This window comes from Haliotis cracherodii, unplaced genomic scaffold (assembly GCF_022045235.1).
Source record: "Haliotis cracherodii isolate W230 unplaced genomic scaffold, xgHalCrac1.p SCAF_1, whole genome shotgun sequence".
In the NCBI taxonomy this organism is placed as follows: Eukaryota; Metazoa; Mollusca; class Gastropoda; order Lepetellida; family Haliotidae; genus Haliotis; species Haliotis cracherodii.
The window spans coordinates 44,417,926-44,442,057 of NW_027266264.1; the positions used below are offsets into that span (position 1 = coordinate 44,417,926).

The 24,132-nt window shown below is 39.3% G+C and overlaps 1 protein-coding gene across 2 annotated transcripts in view; it reads right to left on the minus strand.

The window, feature by feature from the left end:
* Positions 1-24,132, minus strand: part of LOC139478191 (myotubularin-related protein 9-like) — a 247,404-nt gene that overhangs the window by 73,989 nt on the left and 149,283 nt on the right. For both annotated transcript variants that reach the window (XM_071260560.1, XM_071260568.1), the window contains exons 8-11: positions 18,725-18,850; positions 13,178-13,280; positions 7,080-7,218; positions 690-774 (exon numbers count right to left, since the gene is read on the minus strand). In XM_071260560.1, coding sequence (XP_071116661.1) covers positions 690-774; positions 7,080-7,218; positions 13,178-13,280; positions 18,725-18,850 — 453 coding nt within the window. The remainder of the gene's footprint in view (positions 1-689; positions 775-7,079; positions 7,219-13,177; positions 13,281-18,724; positions 18,851-24,132) is intronic.

A 24,132-nucleotide genomic window follows, 5' to 3' on the forward strand; every position in this document is an offset into this window, starting at 1 on the left:
GCTCACCAGTAACTCCACAAATACCCTCTAATAGTTAGCAGAAGATACAATCTGAAAATGGCACAACACACTCTAACAGTAAGGACGAGAGCGCCCCTCTGTCCCTCACAATAGTAATGGGTTGCAATGTGGATTTATCACCATTATGGCCCAAAACCTTTGAAATAAAGTAAATAAATTCTTGCCCAAAATCTTTCAACAAACACCACCTGAACTATTAAATAAAGTCACATAAGGAGCCTTTAACTGCCCACATCTTGCTCTTATATCAGTACAGCCAGCCTTCAAGAAACTGCAAAGCCAAAGGATTTCAAATCATGTAGTGAATCAACAACTGTAAACAAGCTCCTCAGAACAGAGCTCTCTACACTGATACAAACTAAATTAGGGCTAGTGGCTTATTACAGCAATTTGACAGAATAAATATGGTCCTTAATATTCTTAGACGTTTGTAAGTGTATTTTATTGTTAAAGCTCTTAAAGATGGTCATCGAGTCACTCCAAAAACACTGAAAGATCTTAGTAGTGACTCCTAAATAATTCATTCCCTTTCTGCACTTATCAGCAGTTTAGATTAAATCTCACAATGCATTACGGTAAACACTACACCAGATATGACCTTCACCTTCAGTGTCTTTGGTTGATTTGAGATACAAAGTGTTAAGAGAGAACATTGATGATTTTCTTACCGTATTGAGAACTGTATGCATGTTGAAAAAGTAACACCAGAAAGTTCTCGTTGAATTCAAAGGAACAAGGGAACTGCTGCCAAATCTGAACAAACAAACAGGTGAAATCAATGAGAAACATCTACATTTGATCATTCAAAATGTGGAAAAGTTGAAAATAAGACTTTGAGACCATGTCCGAAGCAAAGCCACACAACACACTTTAGAAAGAATTGCGCCCAGAGAGATATTAACACTGATCAGGATTCTACCAGCAGTGTTAGTGAGGCAATTGTTGGGACCATCATCAGGAATAAGTTTGTATGTTCCAAGCTTTAGAAAGTACCAAACCAAACTTTTTTCATGAGGGACCTAAAGTTGATACGAAAGGGGAATGAGTTTTGTTCCCTATTAATTACCCATCCTTTTTAAACTTTGGACAATGCCCCAAAACTTCATTTTTTGAATTCTCTAACATCGGAAGCAAAGTGCATTGTAAAAGAAGTGCATGGTGAAGAATGTATTAAGTATGGCAAATTGGGGATGCAACGCCTACATCTATCATGGACTGAGATGTAAGCAGTCATACATGCCGGCTGTTGCACCCCAAATGCTTGTGATAGGTAGACTGCATATAAATGGAAATATCAACAAGGTACAGACATTTATATGGCAGTGAATACGGATATAATTTTAGCAAATAAGGCAGAAGTGAGATCAGTAAACCAGGCCAATGAGCAGCCCGTTACTGGCCCATCAAATGAAAAGAGAAAAGCAAGTGAAGGGAGAAGCCTCCTTTACTTAATGACAGATGACATAATAAAGCAGTGAAAACAAGCATGAAATACTCATATCCCCCGCCAATATTACATCTCCAGTTGTGTGCAATGCATTAGCTCCTGTGAACTATGTTCACTGGACCTTTTTGTAAATGGCCTATAATTGCAGCACTAAAAAAGTTATTACTGTTGTTGAATACGTAACTGTATTTGTGATGAGCTGTGTTATTACTTAAACAATAATCAGAGACATAAGGGAGTTCCTACTTTACTGAGAGATCAATGAGAGCAGGGGTCACCATGAGGTGTACTGAGAAGTACAGCACCAATCATCTGATGATCTGAGTAGTAGACTGGAGTCTGGAATGCTACAGCACTGGCATGATCAATAAACAACAAGTCTCGTGTAGCTCCAAGACAGTGAGTTGGAGAGTGAATGAGTTGAGTCATGAAGTTTCAGTTTTTCACTCAGATCACAGTTGAAATCCCCAGTAACTAGGACATGTTCACATTCACGCTGCTTGGAGAGATCCTGAAGTTTCTGCATGAAGTTAGTAAGTGAATGCAATAATCATGTCCATGACACCTTGGGAGGAACATACACACAAGCAATGCAGAACTTTTCCAACAAGAAAGGAAATGTATTCAATACTGAGAGATGATATTATGTGTCAAATTTGGTGAAGCAATATTGTATGGTTTTCAAGATCTGATCCGGAAACGAGGACTACTGCCATTTTCAGTCTAAGTCAAAGACGGTGCCATGGAAACGCAAAAAATGTTTTTTTTTAAAAACCAAAACTATCAAAAGGCACCAGTTTGCCACTAGACCTATCTATGTGCCAAGTTTGGTTAAGACATCTCTCATGGTTTTTGTGTTCTGCTTGAAATGTGACGGAAAGACGGACGGACGGACGGCACCCATTCCAATATCAACTTTCCACTTCGTGGCAGGGGATAATATAATATTGCACCTAAAAACTGGAGTGGCACATTAGGGTGTGCAATGCAGATTTATAATGGAGGGAGGCTGAAGCGGTTGTACAGGCCAGCAGTTACACCTCAAATGCATGTGAGAGGTAGACTACATGTTAAAGTGACATAATATGCATAGTATGCATAACTACATGTTATAGTACACTGGGTAAAAGTCCAAATATACAATGTAATTGAATAAAGGCTTTTAGGTGGCGAGATAACAACATTAAGCTTACCCAAAATGAGGCTTCAAGATCAATTTAAATTTGGCAGGCTAATTTGCAATTGGCAAGTGACACCCGAAAGGTAAAAGAGTAAAAGATTGCACATAGCGAGCTAAAGTAGCTTAAGAGGTATGAATGTACTGTGTGTATACCGTAGAGGACCATGGACCCAATGTCTGGATGAGATTATCATCTACAACATTAGTGGCAGCTGTAGTAGTTGTGGTAGTTGCCCCGATACGAAAAGAATGGCCATTGAAATTTTTACTCCTATAACCGAACATGTTTAACTATGAAGTTTCTGTAAGAAGAATTTCTTTGTGAGAGGATAGCCCTTGGGCGTCACAAACAAGGGTGGCTGTAAACAATTAACTTTGTCCCTAAGATGTAAATAGTAAGACATAGCCTGTACAGGTTTAAAGTAATCATTGTCAAAATAACTATCCTGACTCCCTTCGGGGATGGGTCGGTTTTGGAAGACCTGAGAGTGAGTCGAATGAACACATTATCATCACAGGTTGTTGTCACAGTCAAAACTGGTCCTAACCGTGAATTTCCCTCATCAAAGGAAGCCGAAGAAGACTGGTACTACTACGACCTGCATCAGGCTGTCCACAAAATGAGAAAAACAACACTCATGTAGGGACTCCCACAGCTTGATTAGGATGCCCACTGTGATAGGCACTCGTTGTCTTGTCGATTGAGCTTGCTGCCACCTGCCCTTATGTGGAAGAAACAGATCCCAGCAAAGAAGTTCTCGATAGTAGTATATGCCCTGCAGGGAGGAATAACAACAGGTCATGAAATTGATCAGCACCATTTCTGTTATAACTGGATACCGATGAGGCTCCCAACATAAATTATAAGCTGCGAGGAAGTGTCAATGTAGAGTCTAGGATTAGGTCCAAATATTTCAAACAGTGTGTTGGGCCTAAGGTTTTCTTTTGAGACAAAGCGACTCCTAAACTGTCAAACACCTTGCACATAGTTGTCATAGTTCTGTAGCCATCGCTGTCGGATCCATCAAAGGTCAGAAAATCATCCAACAAATGCAATATGTGCTCCACCCCATACACATTCTCAGCAATGCAGCAAGTAGTCAAATATCTTAGGGCAGGATCTACACCTGAGGACTAAACGTGTGAAAAAGTACATCTCATTATCCCACTGCACACCATGTAAATGCCACAGTGATTGATGAATGGGTACTTGCCTAAAGGAATCCTCAATGTCAAATTTACATATCCAAGAGTTCTCACCTGATTGCTGAATGTCAACTGCACAGTCCAGTTTAACATATGACATCTGAAAGTTATAAACTGTGAGATGTTGAAAGGCCCAATGACAATATGTTTAATGCACTCAGCTTTGAGCAAATACACTGACGCCCTCTGGATCGTCTCTTGCCGTCTTGTTGTTGCACACCACCGTTTTAGACCTAACAGTATCAATGCTTGTCATAAGTCCAAACTTGAATCTCCCACAAGAGTGTCTACAAAAAATGTCTCTGTAGAAGTTGGGACAAAGCTTTAACATTAATAGGCGGTGGTACAAGGTTTAAGGTCATCACCACAGCTTCCTGAAGAGCCATTTGCCTTTGTTTAGAGGCTTGCCCTTGCACTCCAATTGAGCATGACGAGCCCTACACACTAGACATGCATGAACAGGCACTGAGGCCGGGAACAGCCTTGGTCACCATTAGAGTAATTGCAAATTTCCTGACCTCCATGGTGCACCTGTCTGACCTACATCCTCACCTCACTGAACTGGTTTGACGGCGTGGGCAGCTGTCTACACTATGAAGTGATCTGAAACCTATGGTACATACAGACACTCTCCGTCCAGCCATGATGGAGACATTCAAGGGAATATCAATGAGTGGCTGCTCTGGATGTGAATGCCTGGTGATAATCATGAAACACAGCGCCTCCATATGTGGAAGACGTTTCAGCAATATTGGCTTGCATTTTCACCCTCCTGTCAAGGTCCCGCTCACAGAAAATCAACATGTATCTGCCAAATGCAACATGAAACTCATTGATAATCAGGGAGCAAAGTCACCACGTTGACTATGAGTCTTTAAATCTAATTTCATTCCCGTCCACGTCAGCAACCAAAAGTCATTATTGTCCTGATGAGGGTCGTTTAAAAGGAGCGCCAGATTAATGTAGCTACCCTCCTGGATTTGTTGTCTTGTGGTTTCAGCTGCGGTGACCAGCCTAGGAATATCATGAGATGCAAGACGGAAACAGGGGAGTCGCCTTCCAGGAACATCGTCAATACTGTTGGGGTGGTTTGCCTGAGTTGAGATGATGAACTAACAAGGCTACTGCCAGCGCTGCTACTTCCTGTTGAAGTCCTCTGATGCTAACTTGCACTAACTGGGCACCAGGCACAACATTAGCACATGTTGTTTGATGATAGTCCTGGCGACCAGACAGAACTCCCTGAACTGTAGTTGTTGTTGACAGACGCCAAAGTTTGTGGGCACAAGTAACCCTCACAGCATTGGCTTTGATGATACATAGAATCTCTTTGCATGGGAGTGAACTCACCAGCTGGATATCCAGTTTTCCCAGCATTTTCCTCATGAATGGAGATGTTCAGTCCTCCTGGGGCGGTAAATTTCCTGATACAGGACAAAGCCAGTGTCTCTGTGACCTCTGATTTCTCGATTGCACAGTCATCCAAGACGATCTCCTGGTCTGGTGAAGATGGTGATGCAGTTTTTCTTGTCCTTCCCTGTGTATGGGAACGACCATGGTTCATAATGCTACCAGAGTACGGGGAAATTTGTAAATGATTTGCTGCTAAACTTGCCAGAAAAAATGACTGTGACCAAAGGGATGCGAAATAGTGCATGTTAGAAGCAAAGCAACGACATAACTATGCATGACCAATTAAGTGAGCAAACTGCAATGTGTTAAAAAGTTCTTTACGCGAAATAGTTAAATTATTGTTTTTGCCTCATAAACAAACAGTGCTGACAACTTTGAAATTAGATTTCATTCCAACTGTGCTTTGAGTGTTTTCATGTGAATCCGAATTAGGTCTATAACTGAACAACATGGGAATCTGGATCACAGACAGAATTGCCGATGTACTGCCCAAGATATCACAGGCATGGAGTGGAACATTTTTGTGTCCAGACATGAGCATAATGTGTGTAGGTGCGATGTTTCTGTTGAGTGTTTGAAGTGTCCTTACACGCACTATGGTCAGTCAAATGTGGGTCAGTGGACAAATTCGCATGCTGGACCATGTTTATCATGACAATTCCAAGTTTATTTTTCTTCCCACCGGCTGACACTTGAACCAACCCTTACCACGTCGAGGAACTCCCTTACTATGAGCCAAATAGCAACCTGTTTATGTTTTAGTCTCAAGTATTTTAGAATTCCAGATTTTCTTGACCATCATGATCTGTCTTCAGTGCAACATTCCCCTAATTTATAGTTCCATGAGAATGGACAGAATGAAGGCTGTTATTCCACCACAAAGTACTGAGAATGGAGTCAGGGATCCCCTCACCAAGTTTACCAGTTTCTGAAAGTTTATTTATTTCACTTTGTGTCACAGCTTCAGCAGCTTTCAGTAGGTTCCCCTTACCTTCCCATTTTCCATGTTTTAATATTGACATAAACACCTTACCTGAGTCGTCTTAAGTGGCGACCAATACTCAACCAAAATCCCCGCAAAGAAGAGAATTCATATTCATCCCCGCTTGGCTTCCTTGTATTCATGTATAAATCTTGACAGAACTTGGTTTTATTCTACTGGAGGGATAGTTTCAATAGATCTGGTGTCATTAAAAAAAATAATCTACATGTAATGTGTATTTTGTCTTCTTGGCCGTGTTCCCGTTTTCAATTCTTTTGACATATCATCAATTTCCTTCTTCCAAATCATATACACTAAATTCTCATTTGTCAGTGTCTAATTCAATATCATCTTGTCGAAATAGTTTGTGTGGAAGCACTCGAGACAGACCGAAATCATGACAAATTGGTGATTTGGAGGACGGGGCTATTGACACAGTTTCTGGTAGCATAGGAATTCAGTACCAATGTACTTGCATTTCTCCCAACTTTGTTTTCACCACCAATATGTAGAACGTGTCCAAAGGTCTAATTATATCCTGAACCCTTCCAGTAATTTTGCCATAAATTTTCACAGGTGTCATCAGTGGGGGCCATGCTTGTTTTCATAGATACAACAGCAGATTTGCATATATTTTCAGCAAAATGTGTTAAGTTTTCAATAAAAACAACTGCAAAACTCTTTTGTATTATTTATTGTCAAAATAAAAGCTCCAGGTCTACTTTTTGTTCACATTTTATTCTTTCATGAAGTGTTAATTTGTATCTGTCTAAACATTTTTACACCTTGCACATGAGTTGATCATGTAAAGACTGCCAGTGACTACTTACCTGCCACACACTGTCTAAAAAGAGAAGAAAAATGGGAGACTCCTGGCGCTGCTTGGTTATGGCATATGCCGACTTGGAACAACGACTGCGAAAAGGATGCCCTGCCTGAATCCATTCACGTTCCACAAGAGCTTCAAATCTGTAAATAAGAAACTGTGTATGATGAAATTCTAGCATTCTGTCATATCACCTAAAGGATTTTCTCAAGTTTTTATGCAAAAAATGTGAAAACATAAAATTACTTAAAGTACTAGCTCTAAATTGCTTGTCATTCAATTCTCAACTGAAGTCTAAAATGAAAAGGCAAATTTAATCTTCCAACTGTTTACAATGCTTCTATCAAATAACAGTTTCAAGGAAAGAGTCTGGTACCATCCATCCTCATCAGTTAAGTCCATGTCATGTCAAAATATCAAGCCTGCGTCCAAGAAATTGATTTGTATATTTGCTGAAATAAATAACATTTACATTATGATCAGTTTTTTTGCACAGCTTTATGGTTGCCATCTTGAATATGTTACACATAGGTCCATTTCATTCAAAGTTCTGAAATCGACTCGAGCATTATACTGTGAACCTCTTATATGCATACAAAAGTGAGTGATATCAGAGTAGTCAAGAAGTATTCTGTATGATTGTCCACAAGTAGATCAATAATGGGCCTACATCAAATTATGGTGTTTAAATATGGTTTCCTATGGTATATAACACATCAAGGTCAGTCAATAACACAGAAGATGACAAGCCAAATCCTGAGCATATATCCAAGTGTTGTTCCGATGTATCTAAGCCGAGAATGCAATATTGGGTATCCTACTCTGATATTATAAGAGTAAATTTGTTCCAAATTGTGCAAAAGAGTTTCACCTAGTAACATCAGATGTTAAGAAGTACTTCAAGAGATGTACTTGAACATGTGTTTGAAGATTATAGTGGAATCAGGCACACGTACCTAGAACATATACTGGATTAAAGGTTTCTGAAGAAGAATTTGGTTTTGTTGGGATATATGTGGTTCGATTTGCGATGGGTTGATCCATATTCACTCAATACCAACTATTGATACCTCATTGGAGAGGTATTTATATATGGCTTCCAGTGGTATATCACACTTGACCACACAGTGGACCACTAGTGAGATGACAACCCAAAACATAATGATACCCCCAAGTGATGTACGGCAAAACCGGGCGAAAACACGACATAGGGTACCATACTTTGAAAGGCTGTAACAACAAGTTTGTCCCAACTTTTTTCTTGTTAACATTCAAAATCATGTTTCCAAATGTAAAGATGAAGCCTGTGGAGGCTGTCATGTAATAGGACCATTCTTGGCTGATGTAGAAGATCTTGGTGCTCCATTAGTTTAAGTGTTTTTTCCATGAGAAGCACAACAGTCTGTGAAACATTGGCCAGCCAAAGAGAAGCTTTGAGAATCATAACACAATCCATGTCCTCCTACTTCCCTATGACTTCTCTTGGAGAAACAATGGAAGGAGCGGGAAAGCAAACATTCCTTCCCACCTCATCAATAATACATCTACTTGCAGGGCTTGTAGATCTGGAAGTGCACTGATGTACACAGGGAGTTTGTGGCAAATTTATCCAGCTGAGGAGTATCCTACAGATGATCGGCAAATAAAAGTGTGATCTCATTCATCAAACTCACTGATTTTGTTCCCTCTTGACTTTGGATATATTCTACCACTGTGGTGTTGTCTGTAGCCACCAGCATTGAAAGTCAAGAGATGCTTCTATGTCTCAAGGGTGTGGTAGACTGCCCTCATCTCGAGCCAATTGAAGTGGAGATCTTTCTTGAGAGGCCACCAGCTTCCCTGAATTGTCAATTTGTCCATTCATGCTCCCCATCCCGAACTTGAAACATCTGTAAACATGTGATGTTCAGGTGCTGGAAAAACTAAAGGAATTCCTGTCATTACATTCTGATGGTAATTCCACCAGATCCTTAATCAGGTTTAGCGGGAACTCGACCAGTTATATCCAACTGATAGGAACTGGAAATCCTCCAATGAAGTGACTTTAAGAGACGATTCTGTACTTCTGTGATCTTGCTCAGTGTCTTTAGATAGCGATCCTCTGGAGGACATGAGATTCCTTCTGCAGCTGGAATCCAGCGCCGACACACAATATCCTGTACTGGCTTACCTCGGACTTGGTAGGACGACCAAAGTCTGACAGCAGTTGGATGACATAAGTTGTATTGCTGAACTAGCTGGATATGCACAAATCTGACAATCGGGTCTCTGACCCGAGCAAATACCCACAGAGCTATTGATCTGCCAGATTCCTGTCCAGTCTCTATATGTGTGTAGCCAAACTAGCTGGATATGCACATACCTGACAATCAGGGCTGTGTTTGAACTTGAAATTCAGAATGACATCCGTTCACAGCAAACCAGAGATCCCATACATCCAGGATCCAGGATGAATAAGTACAAGCTGATAAGCATCCTGGAGATCCAAACTTATTAACAGTTCACAGTTCCATGTCAAACTTGGATGGATAAACTAGAAATTTCTCATTGAGAACTTTAAGATCTATCATCATACACATGTATGTAATATTTTCCTTCAGTACTAGAAATACCAGAGGATGAAAGCCCTCGGTGAGATCTGTATTCTTTAGTTCCTGGACAGAATTCTTGTCTTAGCAGCTGGAGACTTGGCCAAATGTTAACCGTTCAAGATGAAATCAATGTCTAACCTGGACACAAGCACTTAAAGGGGCACTGATCTAACGCAATCCCCCGGGACTGGTTGTTGCCTTTGTTATTGTTTTTTCCCAGTGAGTACCCGGATGTATAGCAGAAATCTAGACTAGTTCGCGACCTCTGCTGCGCCATTCGTAAGCGCATTAGTCACTTTTATGGGTAGTAATAAGGGCGTATGGTCACATTGATCAACAAAATGAAATACAGTTTTCGAGATAATAAGGAAATGTAGGTATCTTTGTGAGTAGCATGGGTAATGGTGACGAAGTTTTGATAAGTCATTTGCTTGGTAATTTTGCGATTTTCGTTTGCACTATTTTGACTTGCAACACAAAGTATATATTTCACCTGAGCATATGCTTTTTTTATAGTGTGTATATTTTTTTACTGTCAAATGTGTAACAAATATATTAAACGTCTAAATATTCAGTTATTTTACAAAGTGACTGAAAAACATTTCCATCTGTATTATTATGATAACAAATTCCAAACATTTTGATGTTTAATGTCATCACCAAGAGACTGAAAATGTTACGTTGAAAAGTACATTTCTAAGTTGTTTGGCTTTTAATCCTACATAATAATCTGTTGTGATGTTTGTAGCCTTTTGATCGTCTTGATCAATCTGGACAGATTTTTTAGCCAAAATGACTGAAATATTTACACATTTTATAAATTGCCTGAGAGAATCACATTTTACAAATTGACGGTAATATATACACGCTTACAAAGGAAAAGACCTGTGAAAACAACGTCTATCGCGCATTGAAGAATTTCCCAACCAAGACGTAGAGAAACAAGAACGAATCGGTTCAAATGAAGGAAAAAAATGCAGATATCACAATTACAACCTACCAAATTTATGCGTATAAGTTTTAGGCAGCTTCCTTGTTCGAGGAATGTATCCGTGAATATCCACACAAAGGAACAATATCCCACTCATCTGCAGCTGTACAAAGAAACTTATTCGATGTCACGTGTCTCAGTAACAATCAAATATTTTAAAAGATATATATCGTTTCGGGATATTATAACCCGTGTTCGTTTCTCAACTGATCACCTAGATTGTTTCAGGTGTTTCACATAGGTGTCAAGTCTCAATGGTCGGCTGAGAAAGCCCACGTGACAAATATTTTCATGACGTCCACGGTTCCTAAAAATTCCATTGAGTGATAGATAACAATGATCAATCAATCAACGTATTATCGGTTTAACCCTTTGAGCAAAGTATGTTGTTTATACATCGGCACTTCGCGCCATGATATGAGTGTATTCCCTTTGTTTTAGTAAACCTAGACATGTAAACACTCACTCTTGACATATCCACTGCGCAAGATAACAGTGATTAATCAATCAACGTATTTTCTGTTAATCTTTTGATGACTAGGAACGATCCGTTGATTTACAAAAATAAGTAAATCAACTGATCATTCATCTCTTGCTGGGCTGCCACGTGCATATTACATAACACACATTTCACCTCACTTGAAACCTGGATTTAGATTGAATAATTACCCCAGACACAATAAATGCCAAATGGGAACCTTTGTCAGGTAATCTAAGTGGTGCTTCCACTAATTGTACCTGTAATAAATTCATTAACTGAGCATCAAGTGAAAGACGACAAATACACAAGTGTAGGGTTATTATACGAGCAAACGTGGATGACAACAAGGGAGTAGTAATCGCAAGCCGAAATTGCTTTCATTGCATAGATACTTTTTTTAGTATTAAACTATAACCATCTGGGGTATTTCCAAATGACGACATCCGATGAGCTCCCTTGTTCTTTTTGTCTGTTTGTTTAGGCTGAAGAAATTAATTAACATGCGCCCTTTGTCGAAATCTTTATAGATCACAGTTAACCAATCAGTGTTCAAAAATGCGTAAAACAAATATTGCCTCCAGCCTCCAAGTTTATTTAGCTGTCCTTGCAGACGGTACCCCAGTCTCTGGTCACGCTCAGTTGCGTTGCGTATCATCCGGGTACTCACGGGGAAAAAACAATAACAAAGGCAACAACCAGTCCTTTAGATCAGTGCCCCTTTAACACTGCTGGAAATGGAACTTGTATCCGTCTCTTACAACACTTCCTCCCACTGGTCTAGGAGTTGAAATTAGGAAGAAGTTCGGTAGTTGAGGGTCTCAGTCCTTACACAAAGGGAAGTCGATAGGGTTTGAGCCGAGATGCATGGTTTCTGTACAGTTACAGACGATGATAACCTCTTGCCCTAGTGTCGGTCCTGCCTCCTGCTCTATGCTTCGGCTAAAAATGGCTAGAGCTATCCCTTGTTTTGGTGCTGAGATGGCATGAACATCTATCCTTCCAACTGGTGGTCTTGAATGAATAAATCTCCCACTGGTCTAGGAGTTGAAATTAGGAAGAAGTTCGGTAGTTGAGGGTCTCAGTCCTTACACAAAGGGAAGTCGATAGGGTTTGAGCCGAGATGCATGGTTTCTGTACAGTTACAGACGATGATAACCTCTTGCCCTAGTGTCGGTCCTGCCTCCTGCTCTATGCTTCGGCTAAAAATGGCTAGAGCTATCCCTTGTTTTGGTGCTGAGAGGGCATGAACATCTATCCTTCCAACTGGTGGTCTTGAATGAATAAATCTCCTCTTGAAAGATCCTGAAAGGCATGATCTCTGGCCTACTCTCCAGGTCTCTTGGGTTGGAATTTTGGAATTTTGGGTTGAATTCACTTGGGCTGAATGATAAGCATTTGCTGCCAAGTTGATGGTAGAATGCTGGAACCTATCCTCATGGTGGTGGTCAGATATCTCCTAATATGGCCTGCATATCTTCCTGCTGCCTCTTATAAGCTGCTCAAATACGCTGAAAGATCGGGGTTGATTCAGTGGCTACTTCCCTTAGTCTCAGGTGCTGCAGACCGTGACTTTGTCTTGGGATGGGAGCGTTTCTCTAGAGAAGCTTAAGCTACAGATGAAACAACCTCACTGACTTTCTAGCCTTCTTTCAGACGTCAGCCAGATAGTTAAATAATCTTATGGAGAGCAAGGCGTACTGTGAGCACATAAAAAGACTGACTTGAGCGAATCCCTGCACCTTAGCAGGTAGAGTGCAGATCTCCTTTGACCTTTTCCTTCCACACTCCTTGCAGACTGTCAGTGAGATTGGTGAGGGAGATGCCATCATTCGCACAACACGTCACCAGCAACTACTTACACGACCAAACCAGTATAACCAGTTTCTTATTTTCGGCAAAGTATCTAGATATGAAGGTACAGCTGTAACTGGAATAATTATGCCAGCTGTTTTAAAAAGATATTCACCTACTTTTTCACTCACCAAGAATGACTTGATAATGGAAAAGCAAACCAACTAACAGGAAGTGATTATTATTACCCTGTTACAGTTCTGCAGTCATGATCAAGAATAAGCTGGGCAATTGAAGTCACTTGCAGTGTTGTGTCCAAACCCTCTGACCCATGAACCAGTACTGTGGCCCCTGCAAAGTTTAAAAACAGATTGAAACATCTGCAGAGACGAGAAAGTTGTTACACAAATATAGTGCCACATCACTGTAGCTCACCTGGATAGGTAGTCAACAATTTGAAAAACAAAGACACTAACAAAAGTTTCTGTCAGCATTGATATTCAAAATATGTTCTGCATAAATGCTGTTGAATAACACTAAAATCTTAATATGATGTCTTCATAAGAAAGAAACAAACATGCCAAAGTTCAGCTTATTTAGTCTGGCAATTTCAGAGAAAAAGTTAACAGAGACAAATATGCATTCTGAGAGAATTTAAGAGCATGGCCAAAACAAGGTCAAAACTTTATAACAATACAAATGATCATCAGAAGATGACAAATCCCCCGGCCCCCACAATTTCGCAAGAACAAAGTCCAACTTGATGAGAGAATTTCTATCTAATCTGTCTGTCCATACACAAGAGTAGATTATCAAAACAATACTATGGAATTGGTGTGTACCTGACATAGAAATACAGAGTAAAAATCAAATTCTAAAAATCCCTAAATAACAAAAGTTGACAACATAGTATTTGTGTGTGGACAGTTTAAAAAAAAGAGTACCTTTCAGTTTTTGAGATATGGTCTGGGCAATCACACCACTATCAAAAGAGTCAAAGTCAAATTTGTTGCCATGGAAACAGGAAACTTTGTTGCCTTTTTTTATATACCTAAATAGCAAAAGGCATCACTTCAGCCCTTGATTAATACATGTACCAAGTTTGTCTGAAAAATCAAACAATAGTTATCATTGTAAATAATTCTAAGAATACTACCTCTAATACATCTCTGCCATAAATCCTGTATTCTGACTTCAGTCTCACTAACTAAAATTTTCAGATTTTCAAATGACGTCTTACACAATGCCATACTTTGACTCATTAAAAGTCATATTTGTTGTAGATTGACGATTCTATGTGATCATGTAGTTCTCGCAATCACGTGTGCAGGAGCCTTGATGGTGACTGGTCAAATTGTTCCATGTGAAAAAAATAACCGAAAATAGCAATCAGCTGCACCGAAGTGCTACCCTTAGGGATATTATTATTTTAAATATATTTAGTAAAATCTGCAACTAAAATAACAAGATATTGGAATTTATTAATCCTGATAAAAAATAGTTTCAGATACAATTTTTCACGATCCTTGCATCAAAATCCTTTAAAGTTATATCATTGGGTAAGTTTTAACCGAATCACCGGTAGATTCCAAGAAAACATGTGTACAGCTGATTGCTGTTTCTGGCTTAGTTAGGAGAAAATACACAAAGTAATCTTAATCCCTGGATGTAAAACAATGCCTAGCAGAACCAAAAATACAATTTAAAGGGTAAATCAACATGTCTGGTGATTTGTTTCTTATCACCCATTCCTTTACCGGAATTCGCTAAAGGGGTATGGTGTAATTCTTTTCTGCGCATAATATTTGAAATATTTTTTTTATTTTTTAAATGAATCTGCTAGAGGGGGGTGTGCACTATACTCAAGAAAATAAGGTATTGGTGGATGATAGTTTGTGCCGCAACAATAGGCCCAAGGGAATATATGCCCTCTGTGTCCGCTTTTTGGTGAAGGTGTTTTGTGAGGCCCACTGACAGCTAGAAACTACTTGTTCTTCTGAGACTCATGTCCATGAAGTGAGACTCATGGCTAGGGCTCTGATTTCGTGAGCTGAGCAGGATCCAATTCTGAGCCTGTGTATAACTTAATGCAACAGTAGCTTTTAGCCAGCCCGCTATTGTAGCCTTGGTGATATCCTTGTTGGAATTAATCTTGCAAAAATAAGAAGAGTTTCCTTCGATGGCGTCTATCTGGGTCTGTAGCCACGAGACAGAACTTAAGGGCTCTGATGGGACGTAAGAGTCTGTCTGGATGATCCACTGTTGGTCCCGAGGCATGAATGCTATAGTGTCTATGGCCCAACAGTCCCATTGCAGTAGATTGATTCTTGGCTACAAAGTCTTGAAGCGATATTAAGGTCCAATGTTGGTCATGGTTGAGACTAGTATAGTCTAAGGTCTGTAGTTCTGAAACTCTTGCAGCTGTTGCCATGGCTAGGAGGAAGGAAGCTTTAGCCATGGGCTCGTAAGGTTCTGTTAACAGTGCCGATAGTACAACAGATAGATTCCACTTGGGGAAGAGCCGAGGTATAAAAACATCTTCTTGTAGAAAGGATCTCATTAGTCTGTTTAGAATGGGATGGTTTCTGATTCCATCTGGCAATTGAAGAAACCTGCCAAGGTAAACAATCGTGTAGTCTCCATCATCAGGGAGCTGAATCTGGTTCCTCCCTGTTTCTGAATGTAGGAACTCTAGGCTGTGGGATCGTATAGAGTTGATCCATGTCTGTGGAGGACATAGCATCAGCCTTCCTCTGAAGGTCATATTCTGTAGAGATGTTAAGTTGCCTAGAAGAGACATCAACCACCTTAGAGGCATGCTGGGTTGACTTGAAAGTGATTGAATCATCTTGCTAGTCTTGTCGAATCAATTCTCTGGTGTCTAGTTGGAAGCTTGCTCCAATGTATATGATGTCTAGAACCGGAGTGGTCATGGACTTGGAAGGACTGACTAGGAAGACTAGGTAGGTCATAAGTTGGGACAAGATTATCATGTTCTGACGTAGCTGAGCTTTTTTCTTGGTCTGCTGCTAAGAAATCATCCAGTTAACCATGGATTCGAACCAGCTGGAGGCTGTTTAGATGATGAAGATTTGTAGTCCCAAGGAGCTTCTGGGCATGGGAAGATACATAGGCTTGGGCAGCTAGGTTGATTGTTGATGTTTGGAATCGTTCCGTAGTATCTTGTCTGACTTCATCTATCACATGTCCCAATTTCCCGTTGAATGTCGCGGGAGCTGATATGGGTTATGACATTATCAACCTCATGGTTTGGTTAGAGACAGCTCTGGAGCAGATCTGAGACGCTGTACCCATAATAGTTGTGAAGACATCCAGACTTGGGAGGAGAGTAAGTCTTCTTGCATCATGACTAGTGTTAGATGTTAGTATTTGGGTTGCATCACAACTTGTTGAAATACTCATCCATACTTGGAAATACCGGAAGTGGAGCCTCGTGTGTCCTAAATAACTTCCGCTTCAATGGAGGTAAGGGTAGTCGTTCACCATGCTTGAGCTTGTGTAGACTATCAGACATCTGGTCTACTACCTTGCCTGTGTATCTAGGCCAAGGTAATGTCTGATGAGACGATGTAGGAGCATGACATACCCCATATTCCGTCATCTGGGTTGGTGAATTCTCTGTCACAGGACGTTGGAGTACAGGCATAAGATGGTATAATTCTTCTATTAATTCGACGAATGTACAACCCTCCATGTAATCCCACTGGGGTGTGTCCTCAGCCTGATCCTCCGAGTGATCATGGGTAGCTCCTGTGGAGGGTGGATAATCATAGTAATCCTCGGTGTCTACATCGTCGTCCTCCAGTGTCCAGGATTCTAGTATGATTAACCCTCGTATGGCTTGCGATGGGCTGTGAGTAACAGTAGCTATACGATAGCTATCTTCCTAGTCGACGAATCTGTTGGTTGAATGTTTGTCCATGCAGCTGGCTTGGGAGCCGCCAGTTGCTGGAGATCATATGGTAAGCCAAATGGCTGGATGATCGGCATGGAGTCCGTGCTGTAGCCGTTCAGTGTCCTAACAGTCAGCTGGCTGGGTTGCCATGAACGGCTGGCCCATGGAGTCTGTGCGAAGACCATACGTCTGTTGAAAATCTGAAATTTTTTTTTAGTGTGGCTGAAGCCAAAATACAGAATTTAATGGCAGAGATGTAATAGAGGTCAAAGTTTCGTTAGAATTATGTTGAAACAACACATACCGCCGTTACAGATAAGTCTAACTTGTTTCCATGGAAACAGAGAAAAATCAAATTTGAAATATTCCTGAATAGCAAAAGGCACCACTTCAGCCCTTGTTTAATACATGTTTCCAGGTTTGTAAAAGCTTTTCACAGTTTTCAAGATGTCCTCCGGAAACGACACCTACACCCACCATTTGAGACTAAGTCCAAATTGTTTATTTGGAAATCGAGAAAAATAAAAATGCCAAAAATTGACAAATAGCAAAAGGCACCACTTCAGTATATGTTTAATATATCTGCAAAGTTAAGATGAAGATATTGAAAGTTTTTTTAGTTGTGCACCAGAAATGGAATCCACCCCCTTATGAGACTAAGTATAAATTGCTTATTTGGAAAATGAGAAAAATAAAAATGCCAAAAATCTGTAAATAGCAAAAGGCACCTCTTCAGGGCCTGTTTGATACATCTACCAATTTTTGTTGAAAAATATTGAACAGTTTTCGAGTTGGGATCCAGAAACAAAATGATTATGGACGGACAAACAGACAGACGAGGCATCGACTATATCCCCCCATATTGAAAAACAAACCTTACCTGACTTGAATACCAAATTACATACTTTGAACAAACATGACTGAACATGGCCATCATGATAATAATTGTTGGGTGAAAAGCAATTTAAGAGATTTTAAGAGCATGATCCAAACTGCAAAGGTCATAATTTACCCTATCACAAACATGTTGAGTCCCACACCTGACAACACACATACCAAATATCATTATGGTTTGAAACAAAAGGCAAAGCAGATTCAGCTTTTCGCAGATTTTTGATGCCTCAAACAAACTTGAAACAACATATGGTGAACATCTCCCAAACCATGTTTTAGACCTCTGGCCTTTAATACAATTCTATAATTCTAAGACAATTACATATAATAATCATAAGTGCTGCATATAAACAAATGTCTAGCTGAAAGGAAATACAATATTGAGATTTATCTTATCACCTACAGTAAACTACGGTTATAATGAACACGCTTATAACGAACTGACGGATATAATGAACTTACTTTTTGGTCCCGACTACTTGCTGTAATCATGCTGTATATGTACTTATAACGAACTACGGTTATAACGAACTAAAATTAGTAGTCCCCTTGAGTTCGTTATAACCATAGTTTACTGTAATTCATATTTTCATTAAGTTTGTTACTACAGTTTGTTCACCTGAAGCGAGATGATGTAGTTTGTGACTACAAAATAGCAATTTCTTCGAAAACTTTTATTATACTCAAGTGTGCAATAAACACAAGAAAATATGGTACCGGGGTATGACCTTCACTTTGACCAATGTGGTTTCTGACCAGTGGCCCTCCTTTGGGTGAACCAAGCTTCATTTACCTTCATTTTTCTTCAGGCTACTTTGGCCCTTGACATGACTGAGCAAAATGTGTCAAACTTTTATCAAGGCTGTAATGGAGACATACATTGAATGATATTTCCGAACATGGCACCAAAGCATGGCTGCAGCGGCCAAATTCAGGCAAAACCATATAGCCTCCCACTTACGTGGAGCTGCATCATGACACTTACCTTCTTTATCAACACACTGAGCAACAACACAAGCACATGTCAGGATGTCCTTCACGTGAGTAAGCCAATTGCTGGATTCGAACTTTGACAACCATTTGTCCATGCTGGCACCACCATCACTAGTAGCTACAATAAACAAATTGTTAATTTAAACCTGGTACTTCTTATGCAAGAAACAACAGGAGTGGTAAAGTAGAAATAGTGTGATATAGTGTGCCAGTGTATATTGTGATTTTATATCTGATGATAGTAATTGGAAATTTCATTTTCCGAGAAAGCTATGGGACTGATTGGTTATTGAATAGAAAGTACATGCATTTGTAGCTTTGTGTAAACAGTTGTCATATTTGGTCCACTAGTTCTCAAATGTCTCGATAATCTGTTTGTTGTTCAGTTATACTACATGTATTATTTACAACTTGAAATGCATGACATTTATCTGAAAGTTTACCGCAACAAGAAAACAGCGTTATCACTATCCCCTGCAATGGGGCACATTAGAATTTTGTTTGTTCAAAAAGTACTGCATAGTATGGAAGCTAATGTTAACTATAAAAAGGTCTTACAAAGCCTAAGAAAAGATAGGCACTAGGTTCGCTTTATGCCATCAGGATTTCGATTACATAAAATAAGTGAAATAAAACATCAAATGGAGAAGGAGCGCGATTCTAGAATTGGATAATATAATAAGTTTTTTTGGTTTGTTGTCTTATGCTACACTCTGCAATATCCCAGCTATATGACGGCGGTCTGTAAATAATTGAGTCTGGACCAGACAATCCAGTGATTGATATCATGAGCATCGATCCATGCACAGAGCTCTGAATGCTCTTGATGGAGTTGACACTGCACTTGTAGCAGCTGGCATGGGACTCAGTGTAGCCGGTGTTTGTTTATTATCAACTATAATCGCTGCGCCTATCGTACTTGGTATGGAAATAGCCGCCGGAGTCTCAGGACTGGCAGGAATAGCTCTTAAACTTATTTCTTGTTAGTTGCAAAAGAAAGCATTAAAACATGTTGTAGCTAAAATGGATAGAATTATCATTAAACCGCCCGCATGTTATCAGAAGTGAGCGGGCCACTGTCACTTGATAATGCCCTCATACTGCTTGATGACAGGCCATTATCACGTCGGTTGTTAGGTGACGTCATAAGATAGGGATAGATGACGTCACGTTAAATGGTGACGTCATCTGGTTTGTTCTATGACGTTTCCATTTTTATAAAAGTCGGTCAGTGACATTCGTGTTGATTGCAGTAAATGTTTCAAAACGGATATTGTTGTTTCTTTTTATTTGATAACAAATTCCATCCATTTTAGCTATAATAATGGTAACGCTATTTTTCAGGGCATTATCATTTGCAGAAGCCCTCGGTCATGTCAACTGCCCCCCTTCCTTGGGCAGTTAATAGAAGACCTCATGCTTCTACAAATGATAATGCCCTGAAAAATAGCATCACCTTTTTAATAGTATTTGTGTGTTGGCTGAAGCAAAGTTAAATAGCTATGAGGATCATATTTCAACAGCACTGGCTGATTGCAAGATATCCGAGGAGGAGTTTGGTTTAGTGTTGTCAGAAGACACCATATACAACGCAGTAAAGAAGGAGACTTGATCAAATGCCAGTGGCATTCGTTAAGACGAGAAAAAAAAGTACATAGAACAGGGGAGACAACAACTGTCCCTAACAGTTTCAGAAACATTTAATTTGTATGCAAGTGATGCCTTCGTAAAGTACTGTAATCTCATCATTGAAGCTGTCGGGGTTATGGCCTAGAATATCATATCGTCGCCAAAAACATCTGATATCAAACTACTGTATTTCCTCTATTAGACGCCAGGTGGTCTATAAATAAGATGTTGACCCAGAGTGTACAAGCGACCTGGTTCGTATTAGAAACCCATCATGTAATAGAGGAAATATCAACTAGAAAGTGTTTTTACTCGTAAAAACGTATGTCTCCCACCACTCCCCTAACCCCCATTCATTCGTTTACTTCACGTTAAACCCCATCTCTTCATTCCCACCCTCCATTACTAAATGACAGAGACAAAAATAGAACTCCTAGAAATTTCAAACAACTAATGGGCACCACTTCAGGACTTGGTTAATATGTTACAACTTCATGAAATAATATTGAACAGTTTTTGAGTTATGGTCCGGAAACAAAGCTTACCCCCATTCAGAGTCTATGTTCAAGTTATCTCCATGGAAACGAGAAAAAATAAAAATGTCAAAAATCTCTAAATAGCAAAAGGCACCACTTCAGTGCTGGGTTAATGTGTATACAAAGTTTCGTGAAAAAATATTAAACAGTTTCTGAGTTATGGTCCGGAAACAAAGCTTACCCCCATTCAGAGTCTATGTTCAACTTATCTCCATGGAAACGAGAAAAAATAAAAATGTCAAAAATCTCTAAATAGCAAAAGGCACCACTTCAGTGCTGGGTTAATGTGTATACAAAGTTTCGCGAAAAAATATTAAACAGTTTCTGAGTTATGGTCAGGAAACAAAGCTTACCCCCATTCAGAGTCTATGTTCAACTTATCTCCATGGAAACGAGAAAAAATAAAAATGTCAAAAATCTCTAAATAGCAAAAGGCACCACTTCAGTGCTGGGTTAATGTGTATACAAAGTTTCGCGAAAAAATATTAAACAGTTTCTGAGTTATGGTCAGGAAACAAAGCTTACCCCCATTCAGAGTCTATGTTCAACTTATCTCCATGGAAACGAGAAAAAATAAAAATGTCAAAAATCTCTAAATAGCAAAAGGCACCACTTCAGTGCTGGGTTAATGTGTATACAAAGTTTCGTGAAAAAATATTAAACAGTTTCTGAGTTATGGTCAGGAAACAAAGCTTACCCCCATTCAGAGTGTATGTTCAACTTATCTCCATGGAAACGAGAAAAAATAAAAATGTCAAAAATCTCTAAATAGCAAAAGGCACCACTTCAGTGCTGGGTTAATGTGTATACAAAGTTTCGCGAAAAAATATTAAACAGTTTCTGAGTTATGGTCAGGAAACAAAGCTTACCCCCATTCAGAGTCTATGTTCAACTTATCTCCATGGAAACGAGAAAAAATAAAAATGTCAAAAATCTCTAAATAGCAAAAGGCTCCACTTCAGTGCTGGGTTAATGTGTATACAAAGTTTCGCGAAAAAATATTAAACGGTTCCTGGGTTATGGTCCGGAAACGGTGGGAACGCCGATGCCGACGGGAACCGTGCCAAAAACAATATGTCTCCCTCCATTCTGGGGGAGACATAATAAGTTTTACACTTAGTAGTATAGGTAATGATGGTTCTGGACCACTTCCACTGGAACCAGATTTATATACCTATACCCCTACTACAGATGGAATTTTTTATGTCAAAACGATGATGCAATTCAACGATCGTCATGAGATTAAGTTACATTGCCTCTAGCTCACCACTACCTGGAGCCAATCAATGATACAATAGAGGGACTTTTTAGTACAAAAACGATGATGAGACTAAACTAAATTGTAATGAAAATATTCTCTATTATTTTTATTCATACGTATACCATTATTTTGAACAAAGTGATATTCAACATTTTTACTAAGTTCTTCGTTCATTTCACTAGGAGACCAGACTATATACTCTTCTTGGTAATTGGACAGAAACAATTGATGACCGTATTTGGTTGGTTTGACATCACTAATATAATATATACCCTGTGGTAATTCTCTCCATTTGATAATTTTGTCCCTGAGCATAAATGCTTCGATAGCTTTTTCGAGTTCTTCCTTTGTTGGTTTGTAATTCTCCATTATTATATACTTATGTAAGCATTCGTTTAAATGAATGTATGATTTTTTATGCGGTACGATCTAATGATAGGAAGTAATCTATTTTTAATCTCCAACGAGTTCTTTGGTTTTGGCACAAAATAATTGACGCGCTTGTTGCCTCCCCTGTTCTATGAACTTTTTTTTCTCATCTTCACTAATACCACTGGTCTTACGAGAATTTGATCGAATCTCCTGCTTCATTATATTGTATTTGGTGAGTTCTGACAAAACTAAACGAAACTCCTCTTCGGATATCTTACAATCAGCCATTGCTGTTGAAATATGATCCTCAATGCTGTTCAACTTTGCTTCGGCAAGTATCCTAATATTATCATGCTTTAATGCTTTCTTTTGCAACTTACGAGAAATAAATTTTATCGCTAATCCTGCCAGTCCTGAGACTCCAGCCGCTATTACCATGCCAAGTACGATAGGCGTGGCGATTATAGTTGATAATAAACCAACACCGGCTACACCAAGTCCTATACCAGCTGTAACAAGCGCTGTCAACTCCGTCGAGAGCATTCACGGCTCTACGATACTTTTTATACAATCCAAGTCTCAACTCCCTCTCCTTCTCTATTTGATGTTTTATGTCGCTTATTTGATGTACCGTATTTTCTTGAGTATAGTGCGCACCCATGTATAATGAGCACCCCCCTCTAGCAGGTTCAATATTTTGGAAAAAAAGAAATTTGAATATTATGCACAGAAAAAATTTACACCGTACCCTTTCAGCGAAGTCCGGCAAACGAACGGGTGCTGAGAAACTGCGTCAGTACAAATTCGAAATTTGAGATAAAAAATCACCAGACATGTTTATTTACCGTTTAAATAGTATTGATTGTTCTGCTAGGCATTGTTTTATATCTAGGGATTAAGATTACCTTGTGTATTTTCTCGTAAACTAAGCCGGAAACAGCAATCAGCTGTACACACGTTTTCTTGGAATCGACCGGTGATTCGGTCAAGACACACCCAATGATATAACTTTATAGGATTTTTAATGCAAGGATCGGCAACAATTGTATCTGACACTATTTTATTTATCAGGAATAATATATTCAATTATTTTCTTAATTATATGCAGCCTTTACTAAACATATTTAAAATAATAATAACCCTAAGCGAAGCGGCTGATCCCTATTCCCGGGTATTATTTTTTACATGGAACATGTCTGACCAGTCACAGTCAAGGCTCACGCGCACGGGATCACGTGAGCGCGAGAATTTCATGTTGACATAGAATCGTCAAACAAAAACAAATATGACTTTTAACGAGTCAAAGTATGTCATTTATGATATATGTATCCATTCTCTGTCAACTAAAGTTCGTTTCAAGGCGTCAATAGCGGTATTCTGACCGTGGTTGCTGTTAATAACGGTGAGTTGTGCGATCTTCCGATCGCTTCACACACGATTTCGCCGAAATTAATAAAAACAATATTATAAGGAATTTTGAATAAAATTAATAAAGTAAGTTACAAACATAAGTCCAGAAATACAAAGAACACTTTTTATAGACAGACAGTGTAATTACATAATTATTTTGCGTACTTCAGTATGGATTTGTTGACATGGTAT